The 23,341-nt window shown below is 25.0% G+C and overlaps 2 protein-coding genes across 2 annotated transcripts in view; one reads left to right on the top strand and one right to left on the bottom strand.

Annotated features, from left to right (window-relative positions):
• The window catches only part of Trpgamma (Transient receptor potential cation channel gamma), a 33,791-nt gene extending 28,817 nt beyond the window's left edge, over positions 1–4,974 (top strand). Inside the window, exons 15-17 of the mRNA XM_011505263.1 lie at positions 2,792–3,187; positions 3,309–3,848; positions 4,627–4,974. Of these exons, the coding sequence (XP_011503565.1) occupies positions 2,792–3,187; positions 3,309–3,848; positions 4,627–4,814 (1,124 nt within the window). The 3' untranslated portion in view covers positions 4,815–4,974. The remainder of the gene's footprint in view (positions 1–2,791; positions 3,188–3,308; positions 3,849–4,626) is intronic.
• Positions 4,975–6,700: 1,726 nt separating this feature from the next.
• Positions 6,701–15,754, bottom strand: fat-spondin (extracellular matrix protein f-spondin). Its single transcript, XM_011505276.1, has 12 exons — positions 15,597–15,754; positions 13,506–13,692; positions 12,494–12,678; positions 11,656–11,847; positions 10,355–10,641; positions 9,681–10,084; positions 8,938–9,095; positions 8,495–8,746; positions 7,978–8,161; positions 7,686–7,852; positions 7,228–7,377; positions 6,701–6,869 (listed from the first exon to the last, which is right to left on the bottom strand). Exons 1-12 carry the CDS (start codon positions 15,642–15,644, stop codon positions 6,789–6,791), a joined length of 2,295 nt encoding a protein of 764 aa, XP_011503578.1. The 5' UTR covers positions 15,645–15,754; the 3' UTR covers positions 6,701–6,788.
• Positions 15,755–23,341: the final 7,587 nt, after the last annotated feature.

Raw genomic sequence — 23,341 nt, 5'->3', positions numbered from 1 at the left:
TAGATAAATACTATGGTGTATCAATAGTAATAAAATCTTAATATATTTCTGATGGTAGAGCGAAAATAGAGTATTAAATTTTGGTTCTATACTCTTAAAACAATATTGTTTTCTACATATGTATACTCTAACTAGCCCTCCAAATGTATTGTAGTTATTACTAAGTAGATTTAATTGTGAACTAAGAAGTATACATTTAATTTTTTATTATTAACATTCTATTTAGTTTTATTATTATCACTTGATATTAAACGTACATGTTTCCTTTGATTATGATCATACTATATCTACTTATTCAATTGCATATTTTGTATTTTTTAATATCAATGCCAGTTTGTAATAACATAAAATATAAGAATGCCACATACTTTACATTTTCTTGTATTTATAATTAATTTTATATTGTTTCTAATAAATACTTTCAAAATTACATTAGTTAGATTTCCAGTAAATGCTCATATTGAATTTTCAATAATTAAAAAAAATATACTGGTACAATTATTAAATTGCAATTTTTTAAAGTTATTAGCTATTTTTATATTATTATTTATATTTGTCTGTATTGATTATTCTTTGAAAAATAAGAACCAAATTGCTAATGCATAAGACAATTTATCTAGAAAATCTTTATTTTAATCTATTGATAAACTTATTTCAAAATTTACATTTTTTAATGTCATTTTAGATTATTTCTCAATTTTTTAAAATATGATCATTCATATCATCCAAATTATTATAAAATTTGTTAGATATTTTAAAACTACTTCAGATATCAAAGGAAATATTTACTAATTTTTAATATACATAAAAAGTGTTTTTAACCAATTTTTTGCATTTACTTTGATTAAATCTCAAACTACAAGTTTAATACTACTTATTTCAGAATTGGACTTCATATTCCATAATAAACTTTCTAAGACTATTGTAGCTTAATTAAAGTAAAAATATTCGTGTACCATAATTTTAAACTTTGATGTTTTTACTAATGATATGTTAAAAGTAAACATTACAAAAGTTTGTTATATTGAATAACCCCTCATAAAAACTGTTAAACTGATCTAATTTAAATTATAATCTTCTTAATATATGGTAGAGAAATAAGAGGTTTATACATATCTCAACGAAAGTACCAATCAAATTCTTATATATCAACAGAAATCTAGCTAATAATGCAAAATTATAAATAACGATAGTTGCACGTGGCCACTTTAATTATCTTATTGACATCAGTATCATTACTTTGTATCATCTTATAATAATTTTAGTGAATCTAACAATATAGAATACAATAACCTTAATATATTTATGAATTTATTAAGTAAGGAAATTACTTTTTTGAGTTTATTAAGTTATAATATATTAATTAAGTTATACATTAATTTATTAAGTAAAGAAAATCTATTAAAATCAATTGTTAACAATGAAACAAATTACTTATTCATTTATTCATAAACCAATATGTTATACAATTCAAAATTGCTCAAAATGAACATTATAATTCGTTTATATCAAGACAATTTTTTGATGGATGTAGATTTTATGATTTGTAGATTGTTATATTTGTAGATTACATTTTTATAAAATCTCATCAATAATCTATAGTTAAATAAGAATGTAAGTAACATATTGCATTTCACTAAAGAATAGAAAATCTCACAAATACAACCAATCGTTATCTTTAAAGTTCTTATTTAAAATACTTAGATACCGTAGTAGTATTCCGCTCTTACAGCGGTTCATCACATACATAGTCTAAAAATAATTACATGGTTTAAAATAAAAAATAACAAAATGTACAAATGAAGAAAAACTGATGTTTAAAAAGTTATGGATATTTAGTTACAATATAAAAATTTATTATAGAAAAAAATAGTAATTCAATAATATTTTTTATTTTAATTAATTTATTACATAATTAAATTTGCATCAACATTTTTTTATATATAATTACCATTAATGTATAAAGGATTTTCAAAATGATAGTAAAAACGTAAATTACATCATTTTAACTAAAATAATTGTGAATGTTATAATTAGAAATATAATATACTTTCATTACCTATTCGCATGTTGTAATTATATTAAATGGAATGTAAAAATAATATTGCTTTTGAAAATTCTGGGAAACATTGAAATTTTACAAAAAAAAAATTAAATACATTTCAGTGTAATTAATTTTATTTTTGTAATATTTTCTATATCCATACCTATTATAAACATTTCTTCATCAAATAAATTATATTCATATTCATATATTAAATATAATTCATTAGATGTATAATAAGTTCAGTAACTTTACAAGTATATTTAAAAATATTTAGAAGATTCCAAAGATTTATAAAATTTAAAAAATTTCATTTAATAATCAAAAGATTACGAATAATTCATCTTATTATAAAAATTTGTATTAATAATATACAACATAGAAATCATTGTAATATATTTAATTGTAATTATTGTTCTATATTTATTGGATTAATATATTCAATGATATAATTTTTGTTATCGAACATTCAAAAATTTTTTATTTATATTCGATCTCATATCTTTGAAATACATTTTTTTCAAATTACATGCTTATTTATTATTTGTTTTTAATGTATTATTTATGTTTATTAGCAATTTACTATTTATTTTATTATATATGTTTTTAAGCCAATTAATTAAATTAAAAAGTTTTTTGAATAAAGTTATTTGCAAGAAAAAAAATACATAATTTTTATAATCGACACGTAACTTAGAAAAATTTTAATTTCATTATTTTGTTCATTTTGTTCTTTATATTTCTTAGACGGGAACGTAAAAGAGTTATCGCTAGGTGTAGGCGGTAAAAAGAATCGTCAGAAAGAGCGCCGATTGATGAAAGGCTTCAACATCGCACCACAGCCAAGCGGCAGTGGAACCCTACCGCCAGTGGTTGAGTTCATAGCTAGTTTAAGAGATCAACAACAACAAACATCTGACGATCAAAGGAGGCATCATCATGAAATCTTTGGTAGTACTCTGAGTGGTATATTTAGTCCCGGATCAACTTCAAAAGGCAATTTTGACCATATAAGTACGAATAGCGTTCCGGGATTAACTTCATATCAAAAACAATCTAGAGAATCGCAAAACAGTTCCAGAAAGCGTAAATGGAGCACTCTTATACAGGCTGCAAAAACTGGCCGAGTATCTAGACTTTTAGGTAAGAAAGATAACATTTTTCTTACTAAAATTATATATATTATTTGCATATTTTATTTTATGAATTAATATATATACCAAACATTATTTATTATAGTACAATTATTCATAATTTTTTATAGGTCATTCTCGCTCTGAAGACTCGGTATATTCCCCAGCTTCAGAAGATGGTGGTTCACGCTCAGAAGTTTCTACAAATTCGAAGTCTTCATTGGATATATTATCTCCAGATTCTCAGCTACATCATCCTCATCACCTTCTTAATTCTCATTCATCTCAAGATCATTACCATCAGCGGGAACAGCAACAAAAACAACCTCATCAGCAACAGCACGAAGACCATCATATCTTTAGTTACGCGTTTGCACCTGCATTAGCTGCGCTTTGTAGAAAGCGTAAAAAGTTTTCTTCATCCCGTGCCTCTACACCTACTATCAATATAAGTAATGATAATAATAGTATTTGTACTTCAACAACACTTGCTATTGAAAGTACAATACATCCAATTACTTCATCGCTTATTTCACATGTTAGTAAAAAACAACTTCAACGGGCTAGTAGTGTACCAACACGTAATCCAGACATGAATTTCCATGAAGTAACACAATGTCAGAAGCCGAGTCTCGATGAAATATCCGTTAATAATGATACAAAAAATCAAGGTTAGCTAAGAATAACAAATACCAAACAAAAAATAACACACATCAATGTCATTAATTTAAAATTTATTTGGAATAGGAAATCTAATTTTTTTCTTGTTTTTAATTATAAAAAATAAATTAAAAATATTTTTTATTAGTATCGCAATGTAATTGTTATAACAGAAAAAGTAATAATTTTCTTATTTGTATATGGTATAAAATTAATATTTAACTAGATTTCACAATAGAAAATATTGATGATGCACACTTCAGAAATGATGCGTAAAATCTTTTATTAACATTTCTACATAATTAAATATTGCAAAAATATATTTAATTGCAGGAAACTTGGTTGTTTGAATACTAATAACATTATGTTTATGCAATAGTATTACTCTTAACTTCCAAATAATAGAATAAAAATATCAATTTATATTTGAATATATATTCATCAATTCATATTCTCATTAGAAAACAGTTTAATTTTTTTTTAAGATATTAATTATAAGCTTCACTTAACTTGCTAAATATATTCACTTATATTATTTTCAAAATATTGTTACTAATTTTAAATATTAATATTAATCACTTTAACTATTATAAGATTATATTACATTATATATATGATATTATATGCTAATACAAAATTAATTATTTTAAAAGTTACAGTTAAAAAAATTTATTGAGAAAAGTCTATAAGTATATAGCAAAAAACCATTTAAAAATCAATGAGTTTATGAAATTATAAAATTTAGAGAAATAAAATTATTAATCGAAATGTATTCTGGGATTATTGCAGATGAATTAACTGCTATAATAAGTTCAACGATTGATGTAACTCCATCAATAACTGAGGAGAGTATCCTGCGTGCCAATCTAGTGATCGCCGCCAAACGTAACGGTTCAACAAATCAGCTACAGAAACTGCCCCCAGGTATTGAACCCATAACTGGGCACGATGAAACGGTTTCAATTGGCTGGCTTTAAAAAGTCTTCTTGATTGGTTAATCTTAGAATTAAATAGACGTAAGCAACTAAAAATTAGTAGATGAATTACATTTTCTTCAACTGAAACACAATGATGCCTTGTTTTCATTTGAAATTCTTCGAATGTTTTATACTTAAAAGACTTCTAATAATAACAAAATTTGAACAATTTCAGACATGTTAATTCTGTGTATTCACGAATGAATCCGATAGATCAAAAACAAAATTTTTTGTAAATCAATTATTATCGTAATATTTTATTTATATTGTAATTAAACACAAATTTAACGTGTAAAAATGTATAGACCAAAATTATTCTACATCACGTAAATATCGTTAATAAATTGTGTTTACAGAGAGTACAAAATAATTATCATCATTTGTATAATTTTCTATCATTAAATATTTATAAAACAAATTATCTAAAAATAGTTCTACTCAAATAGATTTTATAATCATTTACTAGTAATCAAAAAAATTCTATAGAAAATTAAATGAGTTTCTTGGTATTTCTTTTAGAATAACTACAATCGACCCTAAGTAATGCTACAAAATTACATATAAGAATTTAAATCCTAGTACGTTTTCAATCACTGCATTCATTTGAAAATATTTTATAGAATATATATGATTTCAATAAAAAAAGAATTGTCATTCTATTAAGATATACTGTTTATGAACTGTTTATAAACCGATTATTTCTTCCTTTACATACTTAAACAAACTTTATCTGTGTAAATAAATTATTATTTTTTAATTATATTCTCAATACTGCGAAATTGAAGTCACTTAAAAAAACAACCAAAAGCTATTATAATAATTAATTATCATAATCCGTTTGTAAAATACATTTAACATATTCTAAACATTACAAATTATCAATAAAGTTAAATTTCCTAATTTAAAATATATAAATTATTGCATTCCAGTAGTTTAATTAAAACTTTTATAAATAGACTCTTACTTTACTATAATCAAATATATAAAATCAAAAATTTTTTTCATATTAATGTACATTTATGACATAAAGTTGAGCAGAAAAAAGACAATTGATTTACTTAAATAGTAATAACTATTTAAATAAATATTATTTTTAGAATTAAATTAAAAATAAATTTTTTTCTAGATTATTTGCAACTTTAAATTATATTTTTTATTATTGTTTATTTTAGTAACTTAATAAACTATTAACTTTAATTTATATAAATTATATATATTTCAGTTTTTATATTTCGAAATAAATCAACTATTCAATATATAAATGTAAATCTGAAAAAAAAATTCACCATCACCATGTAAAAATACATTCATATTTCTAAAAAAAAATAATGGTAATTTTTAAATTTATAAAATAATTTAATCCTAATAAAAGTCATCTAGCAAGTGCTGGAAAGATAAATGATTTGTATTATGGATTATTGATCATTTTAATATATAAATTCCTTTTCTACAAGTAATAGACAAATGGAATTCAATAAAAATTAAGTTTTTATTGGTAAAAAGTTAAAATAAAGACTATATTATCTCAGTTATATTTATCTAACAGTTTATTCTTCTATTTATTATAAATAGTAAAATTTTAATATTTCTAGAAAACAAAGGAACAAATATTGATGTAAGTTAATCCTAATTAATGTATAAAGGAGTGAATCTACATAAATATATAAAAATACAAATGTTTTTTATATTTAATTTATGTCTATGTAATTATTATTCCTTCCAAAATCATAAAAATTTATTATTAATAAATATTGTTCATACAATTAAATATTTTAATTATTCTGTATTTCAATATTACTTAAAATACATTTAAATACAAAACATTTTGTTCAGTTATAATTGGAATTATTACTTACATATGTAAATTAAAAAGAATATCACTCGTTATATTTATAAAATTGTTTATAAATAGTTAATAAAAACTTTTAAAGTAAAAATAAGTATTTAACATTGAATACTAATATTCTGTACTATTTATTCACAAGGAGCAAGTTGACATCTGGTATATCGTTGTAAATGCTTTGGACATGATGTTCCGTCATTTTGTGGTATTTTCTAAATATTTTACTTCGTTTTATTATTAGAGATAATATATTTTTTTTTAATATACTTATTTACTTTTACAAGAAATATTAAAATTAAATTTAGTTATAATGAAAGTAAATTTTTATACTTTTTATTAATCTAAAACGTTTTAAGACTTTTCATATAAAGTTGTATTCGTTTTAAGACAATGCTTTGCATTGTAAATGCAAAGATACTTTGCATCTTCAGTAAATGATAAGTATGTAAGGTACTATATAAATAATTTAGAAGAAATTATCTATTCATTAAAAAACAATTTTAATATGCTGATTTTTTAAATAAAAATGAATAACTATTTTTATGATAATTAAGAGAAGAAAGTAATTACCTTGATATAGCGAGAACTCGTATATTGTCCAATACCACAAGTAACACTGCAAGGAGACCAATCGGACCAATTTGAAAGTTCACAATTGATGTTAATTGATAATGGGTTTTCTGTTGTAGGTACCGATTCGTTATTTGACATTTGACTTAACTTTAAACATATATATGAATACATTTTTAATAAATATATCTTATTATCATTAGTTATATTTATACTAATTTGTAATAATTCAAATTGGATTAAATATTCTGTGTATTTTATAAGTTCTTTATGTATAATATCAATCCTCTTATATTTCAATAAAATTAAAAAAATTTAATCAAATATGGACTATTTACATTAATTTTTTTTGTATACAATAATAATAATTACACATAAATTTATTTATATAATAGTTGAAAATAACTAACTCTTTTATATATAAAATATTTTCAAAATTAATTCTATAGTTAAAATCTTACATTTCCACATATTTTTTTACATTCTTCATATGTTGAAAAATTATTTTTGTTTCCACGGCAGCCTCCATAAATAAATGGTAAGCACACAAGATGCTTTGAATCAAAATACCATTTTTCAAAATATCCACGACAAGGTCCTTGATTTAATTTTTCTGAACAAATAGCTAAAAATAAACAATTTTCTAACAAATTTCACAAACTTCATATATATAATTATTTTTACTTTTATAAAGATGTATTATTTATTTAATAGGAATATAAAATATCTTTTAAAAGACATTATTAATACCTTTGGTTGTATGGAAGTACAAATTACAATCGTATTGATTAAGACAAGGACGTTGCTCAAAAAGTTTAACTTTATTCAAACAAGCTTGCCGATCTTCAATTAAAGTAAGCAATAATCTTGATCGTGATTGAAATCCTGAACCACAAGTCTTAGTACAAGGTGACCAATCAGACCATTCTGTAGTCTTAAAAAATAAATATTCACTTTTTTCAACAACTATTTAATTAAGTTGTAAATGTTCAAAATATATTACTATATATAAAAATGTAAATATAACATATAAAAAAGCATTATTGAATAATAGATAAGCTAATAGTCTTAATAGACCTTACATTATAATTACAAAATTAATTATAATTGTAATATAAGTAGAAAATTTATTTTTAATAAATTTTTACATCTATACAAAATATATAATATTGACAATACTATATAAATAATTATTTCACTTAAATATGATAAAAAAATATATTTCAAATGATTAAAAGATTGGCCATATTTAATTATTAGAACGTACCTTACAAATCTCAGTCTCATTTTGTACAGAGACAAAACAATCACATCGAATTTTTTCAAAAAGTTTTAAATGGATGCATTTTTTACGATTTTTAATATTTAATAATTTACGTCGTCGTACTTTATCACTAACATAACAAAATGGATCACATCTTGACCACTTAGTCCATTCGCTCATTGCACATTCTTTCTCATCAAAATCGAGGAACGGATTTTCATCAAAATCAAAAAATCGGCTTTTATAAACTTTTTTGTCATTGCTAAAATAAATTTAGTATTCTTTAATTTTATCTGGTAATGAAATCATATTTTGTATATTTTTTTTTAATTTTACTACAAACTTGATTTTATAAACTTTAAAATAAACTGATTTTTAAAATTAAAACATCTAAAAACAAATAGTTGCCAACAACTTTATCATCTAACGTACGAGCATTCACCAACATCAGCCAGGCACATCTCTTTCGAAATTAATTGTCGAGTACAACCCATCATATTTGCCTTCTCGGGTATCCTATAAGCTCGAGTTCGCATTCGTAAACCCTTACCACAACTTACTGAACACTTGGTCCATTGTGAATATTCCGTCGTCATACACTCTGCTGTTTATTGAAAAAAAATTATAATAAATAATATAGTAAATAATATAAATATAGAATTATAAATATTAAGTAATTTATACTATCGAAAACTAATTTTATATTGGTTACAAATAAAAATAAATGGTCAAAAAATTTGACACATGTTTATGTAATTATTCTATTTCATTTTCTAGAATAGTAAGCCATTTAAATAAATATACTATTTTTCAGTATAAAATATTTATTTAATTTATAAGATTTATTATATTACATTTTTATTTTCATTCAAAATCCATTGCTTAAAAGTTTATTATAAAATATATTTTCATTAGAAAATTGTCTTTAAACTTTCAATGATCTTTTTAATGAAATTTGTAAGCCATTTGATTATTTTGAAATATGAAATTAGATTTTAGAGATTAAATTTATATTATTTATATTATATATATGCTATAATTTTATAAAAACATTTTAAACATATTTTGCATATATTATCAATAATAATTTATAAAATTTGAACCAATTGTTATATTACAAAGTATTACATATTTATTCATAAATTATTGGACTTTGGCATTGCTTTTTAAAAAATCTGTAAAAACTTACGTTTTTCAATATTATCAATGTTTTCAACCATATTAAATTCTGCTACTATTTTTTCTAAATCTTCGTCGTTACAATTACTTTTCTTAATTTCTTCTCTATTTAAGTACAATTTTGCTATTGGTTGCATAGGTTTGCCACTTGGATCATAAAAAGGTGAGCGTGGATCTTCAGGGTACATTGTGGTAATGAGCTTCATGTATTCACGAGGTCGGGTTTCTGAATTATGAGACATGTAGGTGATTCCATTATCCGTACCAGCGTCCCAAGGATACAGGTCAATTTCTAAGTCCTTAATCCAACTGCAATTGGATTGACAAAGATTCAACTTGCTAACACCCACTATCCAGTCAGGAGATGGTCCGAACATCGAAGCAACCGAAAGTACTGGATGCTTACGATCAACACTTGAATGTTTGAAAGACAATCATCATTTGAAAATCATTGATAAAGAAGGTCATATTACCCAATAATTTATAAGTAAAATATTGAAATATTTTCAATTAATAATTGTTAGTTTAAATTTAAATTAAAAATATTTTAAACAAATGTATACATAAAATTTTTAAATGGCATATGATAATTACAATAATATTTAAATACATATTTTTATGGATTTTTTATCCATATCAATGGATATTACATAATACAATTTTTACAAAATAAAAACAAATTACTTGAAATTTGCACTAGTTTTATTATTTACTCTTGGATACCAAAGTCCAGGAGCTTTTATGTAGGTTCTTAAATATTTAGCATTACTACGTAGCTCTCCTTCAAGTCCGGCGGTTGAACCCCATTCGGCCAATTGACGGAAACCGTCTGTTGCTATATGATCACGACCCCAAAATGAAAAATTTGTTTCATGCGAGGCACCGACAACATCACTAAAGTGCGTAAGCCACAGAGATTCTGGATAATCTTTTGGATGTGTCGCTTTTGACCATAGACCTTCTAATACCATCTGAAATTTTTATTTAGAAAAAATGTTCAATTTTTATAAATTATAAAAAGAATATGAAGGAATGGTAATGAAATCATTACTTTATAAAAATAAATTTTTAAAAACTTTCTTAAAATGTACAATTAAAATTTATCTAAACATATCATTCATAAGTATTTAAAAAATAAAGATGCAATATATTGTGATCAAATTTACCAACTTCACTTATGGATATTTTAGGCAAAAGACTATGAATAGAAAGATATAGTATAAAAATGAATTAAAAATAATTATGTTAATATTTTAATTATATTAATTAATAGAATATACAATGATTTTACCTGTACAAAATTTAGCAATGATATTAAAAAATTTATATTATAGAAATTGTTTATGTATATATATTTTTTCAAATATATATTCTGAGTTCTTTAAAAATACTAAACATACTAAGTACATTTTAAAAATTTTCATTGTCATTAATATCAAATATTTAAATTACATTCAATTATTCAATAATAAAAATTATTAAGTACATATAATTGTATATGTAATTATAACCTATTTTAATTAAATTTTAAGTTAAAATATATTTAGTGCCTAATACAAATGTGAAAACATTTGCTTGTGGTAAATCATAAATTTAATAGTATTTGCATATATTTAAAAATTATGTCTTATTATATATTTTTTATTTCTACTACATAATTTAATAATTTCATTTTTGTACATATTTATATTAACCCTTTCAATCAAAGAAAGAATTTTTCCTTGTATGTTCAATACAAAAAATTATTATTATAAAAATTTATATTATTAAAACATACTTTTAAGTATGTTCACATTAAAAAATTAGATTATATAATTTCATAGTTGATTATACAAATGAGACTTATTTAAAGAAATATTCCCTCGTTATGGAACATATTTTTATTATTTACAAATAAACAATAATTTTAATATATATATAAAACTTATATCGGATAATTCAAATTATTTTTTATACGAATGAGTTAAAATGTCATTATCACATACTTTATATTTAGCTTCGTCGCATGCACAACAATGTAAATTATTCAGTTGTTCAGTCTCATTGACATTCATTTCGCAAAAAGTTTTCACGAGATTACCCTCTTCGGCAAACCATTCAGTTAAATTATCCATTACCATGGCGGTAAAAATTACACATCCAGAACCTGGCGGTGGTGCCCGCCACAATACTCGCACCTATATATATATGCAATCATTTTAATAATGAAATCTGTGTTTTAAAATTATCAACATTTATTATTTATTACTCTTTCTTTGGATAAAATTAATGTATTATTATATCTTGTATTATAATAATTAATTTTTTTATTATAATATTAAATTTTCCAAAAATGTCTATTTGTGATACTTTCAAAATATTTGGAAAATTATTTATTATAGTTTTTCGTTCTTTATGATGCATCTATTGCAAATTAATATACGAAAAAGAACTATTTATATCGAAAATGTAGAAGAAAATGAAATTATAATTTAAAAGTTATATTGATTAATCAAATATTAATTAATACATAGTAGTTATTAATATATACTAGATAAATAATATTATTATTGGATAGACAAATTAATAAATAATATTATTATTGGATAGACAAATTAATAAATAATAATTATTATTTTACAAATTCGCTTAAAGATTTTCATATGTGAAAAAAAACAAAAATAAATAAAAATTAAAAGTTGTATAGGTTTATCAATTCTTTTTATCAATCATTTATAATACTTGTAATAAATAATAAAATTAGTTCATTTGTATCAAAGATTAAAAAGTGTTGACTGATTATTTTGATATTTATTGCACAATTAAAAATAAATTTATTCTTACCTCAGATTTTGAATGATATGATAATTCAGATACAGTATTGATACAGTTTTCGTTAAATTGCACCAGAGAATCAGAGAATATCTGGAAAAAACCGACATTTGCTGTTGAACTAAACGGAACATGCTCCGAATCTACTGATAACGTGAAACGGCTGAATTCTTTAGGTTTCGTGTAGATACTCTGGCCTTTCAACAATATTTCAATTATATAAATAACAAAATATTTATTCATTGAAGAGATAAAAATTTGTAAAAACATTTACAGAAAATTTTATACAATGGACAAATTTTATACAACTTTCTATTCAATTCTATACAACATTCTGTACAAATTTTATACAACATGGTTTTGAATTTATATTATAATAACTCAAGCATCATTAATTTAAAAATTAGGATATCAATTTTTATAAATTCGATTTACGCAAAAGATTGTATATTTTCAGTAATATATTTTTTCATTGTGTTTGTATCATTTCTATTCAATAATGCATTCAAATTAAATATGCGAATTACATAGGAATCTAAATACATAGTATTTCAATTTAACACAATTAAACTAAAATATTATTTTACTATACTTTTTAACCAGCTTTTAAGTGTAAAGAATATTATATGAGTAATAAATTTTGATATTATAAAATATTAATAATAAATAATAAACACACATATATAAATTCCACTTAGCATTGTCATTATACAATAATTTTCAAGTATTAAAATAATGTCTTCATTCATACTTTTTAATTTTAGACAATATACTTTTTTCTAAATGTTAATTTAATTTACAGTTAAGTTACTTTAGGATTAATTTAAAACTATAAGATAAATATTTGTAATATTATTAAATATTTATTCTTAATATAACTTATTTTATTTTATAATAATTTACTAAATATGTGTTAAATAAATAAATTTTATTGTATAAAATTATAAATTTGAATATCTAAAATTACTTATCGTAATTATTAAAAGAATATTTAAAATTTGATTTAATCAAATATTTGTGGTACCTTGGAGACTGATAGTATAGACTGCTTTCGGGATGTATTTATCATAATTACCACTGATGATTATTCTATAACCTCCATCTCCCGGAAGCCGTGAATCAGAAGTTTGATTAGATGTCGACCACAACGGACATCCTGCCTGCACTGTGCCAATAAACAACGCAGAGACTAACAAATGTAGCATCGCCTTCTTTAATAAATAATTTAAACAGTTTTAAATATGATGAGTAATAGGAAAATAAAAATATAAACTTATCACAGCACATAAATATTAAAATAGTTAAGAAATAAGCCAAAATAAACAAAGCTTTAAATGGAAAAGTTGTTTCTTCACTTTAAAAAATTTAAATCAATATAGAGTAAGATTTTCTATTAAAACAGCTTATCTCAAGACAATAGATAAATTATAGTTTATGCTTGGCATTTAAAATGAAATTATCATTACTAAAAAAAATAAAATTTAATTTAAATTACGATTAATATAATTAATATTAATAATACATCAGTCAATATGAAAAATTAGATAAATATAAAAATCAAATTATTCAAGATAAATATAGAAAATTATCAGTACATTAAGTAATTATACATATAAATGGCTATAAAACTTTAATATAAATTAGTTCTATAAAAAAGCAGGACTTTATGTAAACATCTATGTATATTAGAACTCCACTAAAATTATCCTTGTTTAATTTTTATTGAAAAATTTACTCCTTTAAATCTTCAATTATATTAGTTATTGTTATAAAATAAAATTTTCGCTTATATTTTAATATGATCAAATTTCATTAAAAAAATAAGTAAATTTATTATCATTTTAAAAATTAAAATTTTTTTTAATATTTAACTAAAACTAACAAACTTTAATTGTTTATGAAAAAATTACATACTTTCCTGGAATTTAACTGCAACGTACATAATATTTTAATGCAAGTGCATAAAAATATCTATAAGGATATAAAATCGCTAGGTTTTTTTTATTTTCATATACAAGCTGTTAAATATAAGAACATCAGTAAATAAAATCTCAGAAAAACAGGAACTTACTAATTTATAAGAACACTTATTTGATATCATCGATATATTCATTGTAAACTTATTATCGTAATTACGTGAAATCAATTACTTTTTATTCCAAATTAAATGTTATAGTATAAAATTAAACTTTATTTATTAATCGGATTAAAACCAAATTATTTTTACTTTTGTGTTTAATAAGTTGTAATAGTAATTCAAACGTAGTAATAAAAAACAAAATCACAAAATATCAGTATATTTAGTATTGTTGTAAGAACTGGTCAATAATTGTTTTTTTATACATTATAATTTCATAAGATTATCGGTTTTAAAAGTATTGTTTATTTATATATTAAGTTATATTTGTTATAAATATATTTATTAAAATTATAATTTTAATTTAAAACGAAACAAATGTAATATAAAATATCCACTCAATGTATTTTAATTTGTAATAAAAATGTTATCATTTTAATATATTAGGCGAAAAGATATATTACAACTATTGATGAATGAAAAGAAATTGTTAAAAAATAATTTTTGTTTAAAAAAATATTTTGCAATATAACTATTTTAAATATTATTAAAATAATAATGTAACATAAAATGCAAATTTTAAGAGTTCCAAAAAATGTTTTTAAATAAATTATTTTCAAAATTGAATTAAAAATTTTAAAAACGCAAACACATGTATAAATATTTTTAAACTAGTTATCACTTTAAATTATTGAACGAGTACGGAAGACATAATGACTATTATTTATATTAATCAGTTATATTTAAAAATATTATATAGAATAATATTTTGTAAACAAATACTTGATTATAATACACTATTTAAATGATTATAATAACACTATTTAAATATGTATTTCTTAAATCGCTATTACAAAATAAGTGTATCCAAAATAAGAAATACATAACTATAAATATTTCTAAATAAAAATTTTGAAAAATTAATAATCATAGCTAGAAATAATATTGATATTTGAATTAAAACTAATATTTAAATTAAATTTGAATATTTTTGTTAGATTCTAGTAAATGACTTAACAATCGAAATATATAACTTACGTTATGCATCTTATTCTTATTCGAAAGGTCAAAATTTTTACTGTTCATTAATTTTGAATACCAGCAGGTTCATTAAAAAATATTATCTCTTTACTTTTCTGAAGAATCATACGAACGCGTACTATTCACTGAATCACAATAAATATATATGTATTTTAAAAATGCTTTACGTAAATTAATTAAATCGAAAATCGATCGAATATATTCACCGTTTTCGAAGTCACTGGCAGACTGAACAGAATTTTCGTATTGAAACGGCAAGACTGACGCATAGAGATAAACCAAGTATACATATAAATTACTATTGCAAGAATGTCAACTCTTGAAAATTCTCATGATAAATTGAGGAAATTCAAAATGGAAGAAATGTTCAAAAATATAACAATTTTATTGTTCTCTATATTGTCGTACTATTTCGTAAGATTATAATGTTTGGAATATGATGATGAATATATGGAATATAATTAAAAACTTCGATTTTTGTATGTAAATAGAAGTTAGAAAACATGTGTAATAATTTAAAGCTTAATTTTATAATTGAAGTAGATTTTGTTTTTTTAAATCGCCAATTATTATTTTTGTTTAACTGCATCTGATTATGAATATTATTCTATTAAATTATCTAAAACAAGATATAATTAATACATATTTATCAACTAAATGAATAAAAATCACTATAATTATTAAATATTGTAATGCAAAATTACGTGTTTGTATACATTGTTTACTAAAAAAAAGTGTAAAAGAAATATATTTCGTGATTTAGAATATATTTCTAAATTTATTTTTATCAAATTTGATTTGTAATTTATACAAAACAGCAATCTTGAGCTATGTAATTATAGATAATATTGGAATATATAAATTATTCATTTTTTTATAAAAATAGGAAAAATAAAAGTTTAAAATAATATATCAAAATTAGACTTGTGCTAATATTTACTGAAACTCCTATGATAAATACTAAGTAGCATCAAGTATGTTAATATTTATTCATTTAAATATATATTTACTGTAACAGAATCATCATAAATTTTACATGAAAGGTTTTTATTATATACTATTGTTTAGAATTCCAGTCATTCAGTGATCAAAGGACCAAGATGGTTTGATTAGACTATGACCACCTTTTGCCAGGTGGAGGAAAGAAGTGCGGGCAAGTGGAAAGAATAGAACATTTATTCAATGTTTAACACATTTGCTTATGGTGCTGTTTATTGCCTTTTATTTTACAAACTACACAATAATAATGATTCTAAGATGGCGTTTAGAATTGATGAGATCTTGCAGTTCGGTGGTAATTGCCATGTGGCGTTAGCATACACTACATACAGGGGTAGGATGTCGTAAATCTCCGGATCCTCGTGATGTACTGTACTTGGTGGTAAATAATTAGACTAAAAAGTAAGAGGTCGTAAATCTCTGGTACTTCTCATGTAGTGCCAAGTGATGGTAGCGTATTGAGTTCTCCTCACTGGAGAGGTTTTATTGGCTACACGTGGTGCCTTATTTCCTTTTATAAGGGCCTTGTTGGCCTTTCCTGGTCGCACGCTGTGTCTTAATGCCTGTGTGCTAGTTCGTACTCACAAAGATGCAGTTGCCTTGCCGGATCCTGTGATGAGTGCCTCGATATTGTGCTTCTTGTACTCATGTCCGTTCTTATGACTAGTTTCAATTATTACGTACTTGAGAACTGAACGTGTATTGAATATAATAGCTTCACTGTATCGACATAACTGAGTAACTAGCTTGTAGCTGTAACATCTGACTGAATGATGTAACTACAATGAGCCTACAAGCCCTTTGAATACGCAATTAAAACTGAAGGATTGTTGCTGAGGGATATCGACTGCCGATCCTGGTAAGACAGACCGTAATCCGTGCCATGACGTCTTCACCGAGAGAAGTTCACTGAGAGAGCGAGGCTCGTCGCGTGTTTCCTTTAAATATCCGCGCGGAAGCTTACTTAGCTGGCAACAATGCATAGGTGTTGCTATACCGAAAGTCTTACATGACGTTAGAGAATAAAGCTCTAGAATTTTCGAGAACTCCAAGAAAACAAAGCTTTAGAAGGTTAGAGAATTCCAACCGAAATTGTTATGCGGAAAATATTGTAGGACACTCGAAAATAAGGCTTAGAATATTCGAAAATTCGCGGAATCAATTCCGAACAATTATATATTATTTATATACTATAAAAAATATAAATATGTTGAAATTTTTATAATTTGCTTCAAAAATCAACTACAAATAAATTAGTAGTAAATTTCCTAAATAAGAATAAAAATATAAATAAAAAATTATTATTTGGAAATAAAATTTAAATACTAATTTTATGATTCTTAACTAAAAGATTATAAAATAAAAATTAATTTATGAATAACAATTTATGCAAATTTTACATACAATTTATGTTAATGAAACATTTTTGTTTTAATTTAAAATTTTAAACTTGTTTTTAAATTCTGTAAATGAAAGTATATTTTTTATATTTTTATTATGAATGTCAAGGTTTATTATTGTCTAAGATTAGCCACAAAATGTGCCTTTCGACAGCAGTCGCACTTCTTGTTATGCTTTGAACCCCATTATAGACCTTGTAATTCAGTCTTTACTGACGATTGGTAAGATCTCAACGACCTCATTGATGATGGATGAGTCTGTGCTAGGCTTTTTGAAGCCGTATCTTCTTCTATATTTTCTAGAGCCCTCACATGAGCCATTAAGAATGTCTTGAGTTGCTCAGCTTGTAGTAGGAAGCGGAGTCGCCTAGTGAGACTTCCCATTCCCATCTCGTGTGCTGGTTGAGTTGTAGTGTAACTTGATAGAGGATTATGCAGTCCCATGGATCGGTGATGTCTAACAAGTGCAATCTTTTTAACAAGCTACTTGCATCAATAATTAAATCCTCTATCGACTTTGCATCATCGTTTACTGTTGTTGAATTGGAGAGGAGATGGTGGAGAAAATATTAGACAAACAGCCGGGTGTTTACGAATCACTTTGTTAGAGTCTCCCAAACCAGTGCAAGAGAGTCATTTGTTAATGAAAAACCCGAAAAGGATTTTGCTGTCAAGCCTTCTAGTGATACACGGAGGTAATTCAGTTTTTCCACCTCACTGAGGTTGCTCTTTTTCAGGATCATTGATTAAAAAAAATCACGGAACGTAGGCCATGCTAAATAATCGCTGAGAATTTGGGAAATGGAACGTGTGGAAGCCGGATCAATTCTCTTAACTGCCCGATCATTGAAAATAAGTCTTTCGACGTTTTTTTTTATTCTTATTGACTCATCTAGTTCACAACGTAGTTTCTTGATAAGTGATAGCACAATTGAGTAATGGTCGAGTTCTGTCCCTAGCGCGTACTTCGTGTAGTATTCATGATTTTTTAACTTCGTCAGTCAAGTTACCTCAAGATGGTTGTGTCCCTTTTGGAAGGCCTTATGTAATTCTTCCATTTGTTCCTTTATATCTAGGATTACAGTTATGGATGTATCCAACTGAGCAGACGGAAGCATTTTTAAAAGCTCCATTATTGCTTCAATACAACTCCATTGACCTAGAGTCCTGAACGTATGTTCACTGGATAATTGCTCTTTAGTGACACTACTGGCTATGCGTTCTTTCCTATTTGAGCGATTGGCATGTTAGGAATTAATGCTTCCCTTTTTTTCTTAAGTATTGAGGAGATTTGTTTGCGTTGTGTCTTCGAGTTCGTATCTTCGAGTGCAGTGGCACGTCCGTCTTATTGTATATATAATGAAGGATCGCACTAATTTCTACTTATCCAGCCAGAAAGACCAAATTGTCTAGGATTAGACTGAAACTCCCAAATATTCCGTGGGAGGATTGCGGGCAGGTGGAAGGGTTAGCGCATTTATTCAATAATTAACACATTTGCATATCGTGCTGTTTATTCCCTTTATTTTGCGGACTACAAAATAAATATGTTTGTAAGATGGTGTTAAGAATCAGTGAGATTTTGCAGCTCGGTGGTAGTTGTAACGTTAACAGGCACTATATGCAGAGGTAGGAGAATGTAAATCTTCTTATCCTTGACCTAGTTCGTTTGATGGTAAATGATTGCACTGAAAGTAAGAGGTCGCAAATCTCTGGTACTTCTTCGTGTAATGCTGGTGACGGCTGGCGCGTTTGCGTCTTCAATCAATGCCGTACATGGCTGGTACTTACGTGCTTTCAATCAATACCGTACGAGACTGGCACGTACGTGCTTTCCATAAATGCCTGTCACGGCTGGTGCGTTCGCACCATCACTGCCATACGTGGCTGGGGCGTTTGCGCTTTCAATAAATGGTTCTCTTTCAATTAACTTCATAGAAATTCATTTGTCTGACTTAATTCTGTGATGAGTACGCTTATTACGCTTCTTATTTCGTGATCGTTCTTGGAATGCAATCAGCGCTCTTGACTACTTGAACTATAGCGCAATTAAATAGTTATCAAATGTATTGGCTTCACTGTATTTGGCTTACTAGCTTACTGTTGCCGAGTCTGGCTGAATTATATACTTATAATGAATAAAACTGACTGACTGATATATTGTATATTGCGGAATGTGGTTGCTATGTAGAGTGATAATTGATAACTGATTGATTGAGAAATTTACATTGAGCATCAAAGCGTGTTGAGCTGCTCTCAAATATCTCCGCGCGACAGCTTACTAAGCTGGCAACAATGCATAGGTGTGTTGCTAGGCCGAAAATCTCGTGATGTCAGAGACTAAGCTCTAGGAAATTCGAGAATTCCAGAAAGACAAAGCTTTGGAAAGTTCGGAGAATTTTCAACCGACGGTGCTACGCGTATATACAAGAATTCGCAGAATCAATGTTTCCAAACATAGGTGTTAGAAGGCTTGTACTTTTCGCATATTAAAGTTCTTATAAATTGCTCCTATCCCGAACATTCCGCCCATTTGTTGATCCCGAACATTTGTTGATGATCATCCTACTATCTTTTCTTCCTCAGGGATTGGCAGTACCGCCAGAATGTGAATTGGTCTAACAATTGTGGTTGAAGCTGTTTTGAATATAACCACTCTAGTCAGCATTGTCTACAAGGATTGCCTTGTCAGGATGAGTACTAATGATCCGATCTGAACATCATTCCGTGGATAATACTACTTGGAAATTGATTGTTGTTATTGTAGGTAAAGTGCTAACCATAGTGACCAAAACTGTTGTACACGCTATTGTATAAATTGCCTTCTGGATAGTCTTGAGGTTGCTATTATTGTGAGTGGACTGGTGATAGGTCTGGTATTATTGTGAGTGGACCTTGAATAAATTGTTGGCAAGTGTCCCTTAAAAAGCAGGGTTTGAATTCGTGGGAAAAGTAGGCGGCTTTAGTTGCCTTTATCTAGTAAATCCTTGACCTTTCCAAGTCCGTTAGGGTATTTGATTGATTGAAAATGACTCATGCTCTCTTCTCAGGCATATAGGAAATCTGATACATAGAGTGGTTATCCTCAATAACGTATTGAGTGTTGAATATTTATAAATAATGTCTTAGTGGCAATCAGGCTTGCGAATTGCTGCTACTAATGAATGCCAAGACGAACTTCTGATAGCATTTCTTGTCACTCTGCTTGTGCTGAGTTGACCAAGAGTCAGGTGAGTTTATCCATGGTGGTCCAGTCCACCATAGTGGGTAATCTTGATGCTGACTAGTAGTTAGTCCTTGGCAATCGCAATTTGCAGGATTTGATCGCATTGAGTATCTGAAATGATCTCCCGAATTCGAGTGACCCTGTTGCTTACAAATTCCTTTCAAATTATATATTGATGATTGATGAATTATATATTTGATTATTTTATTATATAATAGAATAAGTTTATTATATATGTGGTGAACTTTTATTACTTAATAATTAAATATGTTTTAAATAGCTTGATAATTATTTATAAGCCTTGTGTTGTAGTTTTTTTAAGTACAAAAATATTCCATAATGTTTAATAATATTATATAATTGATTTATATAATTAAATAATTGATTAAATAAAATACATTTATAAGCTATACTAAATTAATTATTAAACACTACATTTTTATACTTTTAGTTCAATTAAGTTGTTGATATTAAGATAGTCCAAAATCTTTATACCTTTAAATAGTTGTACTTACATTAGTATTTTTAATGAATATTTTAACAGATTTTATTATTAAATTTCTTATCTTAATTTATAAATTTAAAAATTTTCGGTTTACTACAACATTTACATATTTAAAATTCGTTTTTCGTAGGCTTAAATAAAACTTTCATGATACATATATAACAATAACAAAAAAGTAGACGCAACGTTGGGTTATTTTGTATCTCATTCTATGAGATTTTTATAATAAACTACACAGACCAACTAAACAGTTAAATAATACTTATAAAATATAAACACTAAAATTTATTTTTAGAATAATATTACATTTTATTTTAGTCTCGAATTATCGGAATCAAAAAATCATAATCGATCTATGGGAAAGTCTATCAAGCATCTTAGTTTTTACAATGTTCGAAATTTACTAATTTTTTAATACTTTTTCTAATTCATCTTCAATTTCTATATAAATTAATTGATGTAATTAAAAGTTATAAAATAATATAAATCTAATATCACCAATTTCATTAATAATTTATGCAAAATTACTTTAGTATTAAAATAAAAAGAAATACCTAACAAAATTATAAATTACTATTTACAAATTTTGTATGTCTCTTAATGTTTGAAATTAGTAATAGAGTTAATTGAAATTTTGTTTCTAATATTATTATAACATATACTAAAAAATACTATATTATTTGTTATTATAAGATAGTAAATAGTAAGCTTAAATTATTATATATAGTAACAATAATGTAAACAATTTAAAAAAATAAAACAATAAATTGTGAAATTTTTCTTTTTCTTTTCAGTATTGATGACGAAAAAATAAAAAAAAAATAATCACAACATGTGGTAAATTAAGAATGAAATTAAGATGAGTTTAATTAGGAAATATTTCCCTCTCGCTCTCTCTCTCTCGTTCGGAATTAATAAATTTTTATGCCGTGATAAAGTTCATATTAGAATATTTTTAAATATGTTTAATATATGTAGATGATAAATCAACATTGAAAATATTCGCATTATAGAAATCAATAGTTAATATGAAAAATACTTGTTAATAATTTATGAACTTGAGAATGTAGTATTAAAAATTTTCGCATTAATTGATAAAGTAGAACATAATTTTAATTAGTTAAATCAGTTTCAATAAATTTTTATAATTCTGGCATTTCCTTATTAAGTTCACAACTATTAAAACATAAACATTTACTAAAAATCTAACAAACTTTATAGAAATAATGACTAAATACTTAAAACAATTGATTAGATGGTAATCATTGTGCTGCTTCAACCAACTATAGCACGCAGGCGCAAAAATATCGACATAACCTAATTTCTAACCCTTTTATCGATGTTTTTTGTATTCACATTCATGCTTCATCCGTCACGAGTTACTAATATATTTGACTTATGCTCTTCTATTGGCGTTAAATACTAATCAAATTTTCTATTTCATAAGATCAGATGCTATAGTTCCTTAAATATTAATGTACTGATATAGGAATTTTAATGCCGTCACGTAAATTTATAAGATGCGCGATAGTCCTAATTCATCAAAAATTTTAATGGTGGGAATTAATAAGTGATATGCGTACTTATATATGCAAAAAGGCTATTGCACGAC

The sequence above is a fragment of the Ceratosolen solmsi genome, unplaced genomic scaffold (genome assembly GCF_000503995.2).
Source record: "Ceratosolen solmsi marchali unplaced genomic scaffold, CerSol_1.0 scaffold5, whole genome shotgun sequence".
NCBI classification, from domain to species: Eukaryota; Metazoa; Arthropoda; class Insecta; order Hymenoptera; family Agaonidae; genus Ceratosolen; species Ceratosolen solmsi.
Note: the sequence above shows the minus strand (reverse complement) of the source record. Positions and strands in the feature narration are given on the sequence as shown.

Bases quoted from the DNA above. Each gene is read 5' to 3' on its own strand.
- fat-spondin (XM_011505276.1), bottom strand. From the start codon at position 15,644: ATGAACAGTAAAAATTTTGACCTTTCGAATAAGAATAAGATGCATAAC. The intron at 10,642-11,655 runs GTATGTGATAAT...TAAAAATTTCAG, and splicing joins GCGACGAAGCTAAATATAAA to ATGGTATTAGAAGGTCTATG. The intron at 7,378-7,685 runs AGATTTTAACTA...ATATGTTTAAAG, and splicing joins AAAAAATATGTGGAAATGTA to TTAAGTCAAATGTCAAATAA.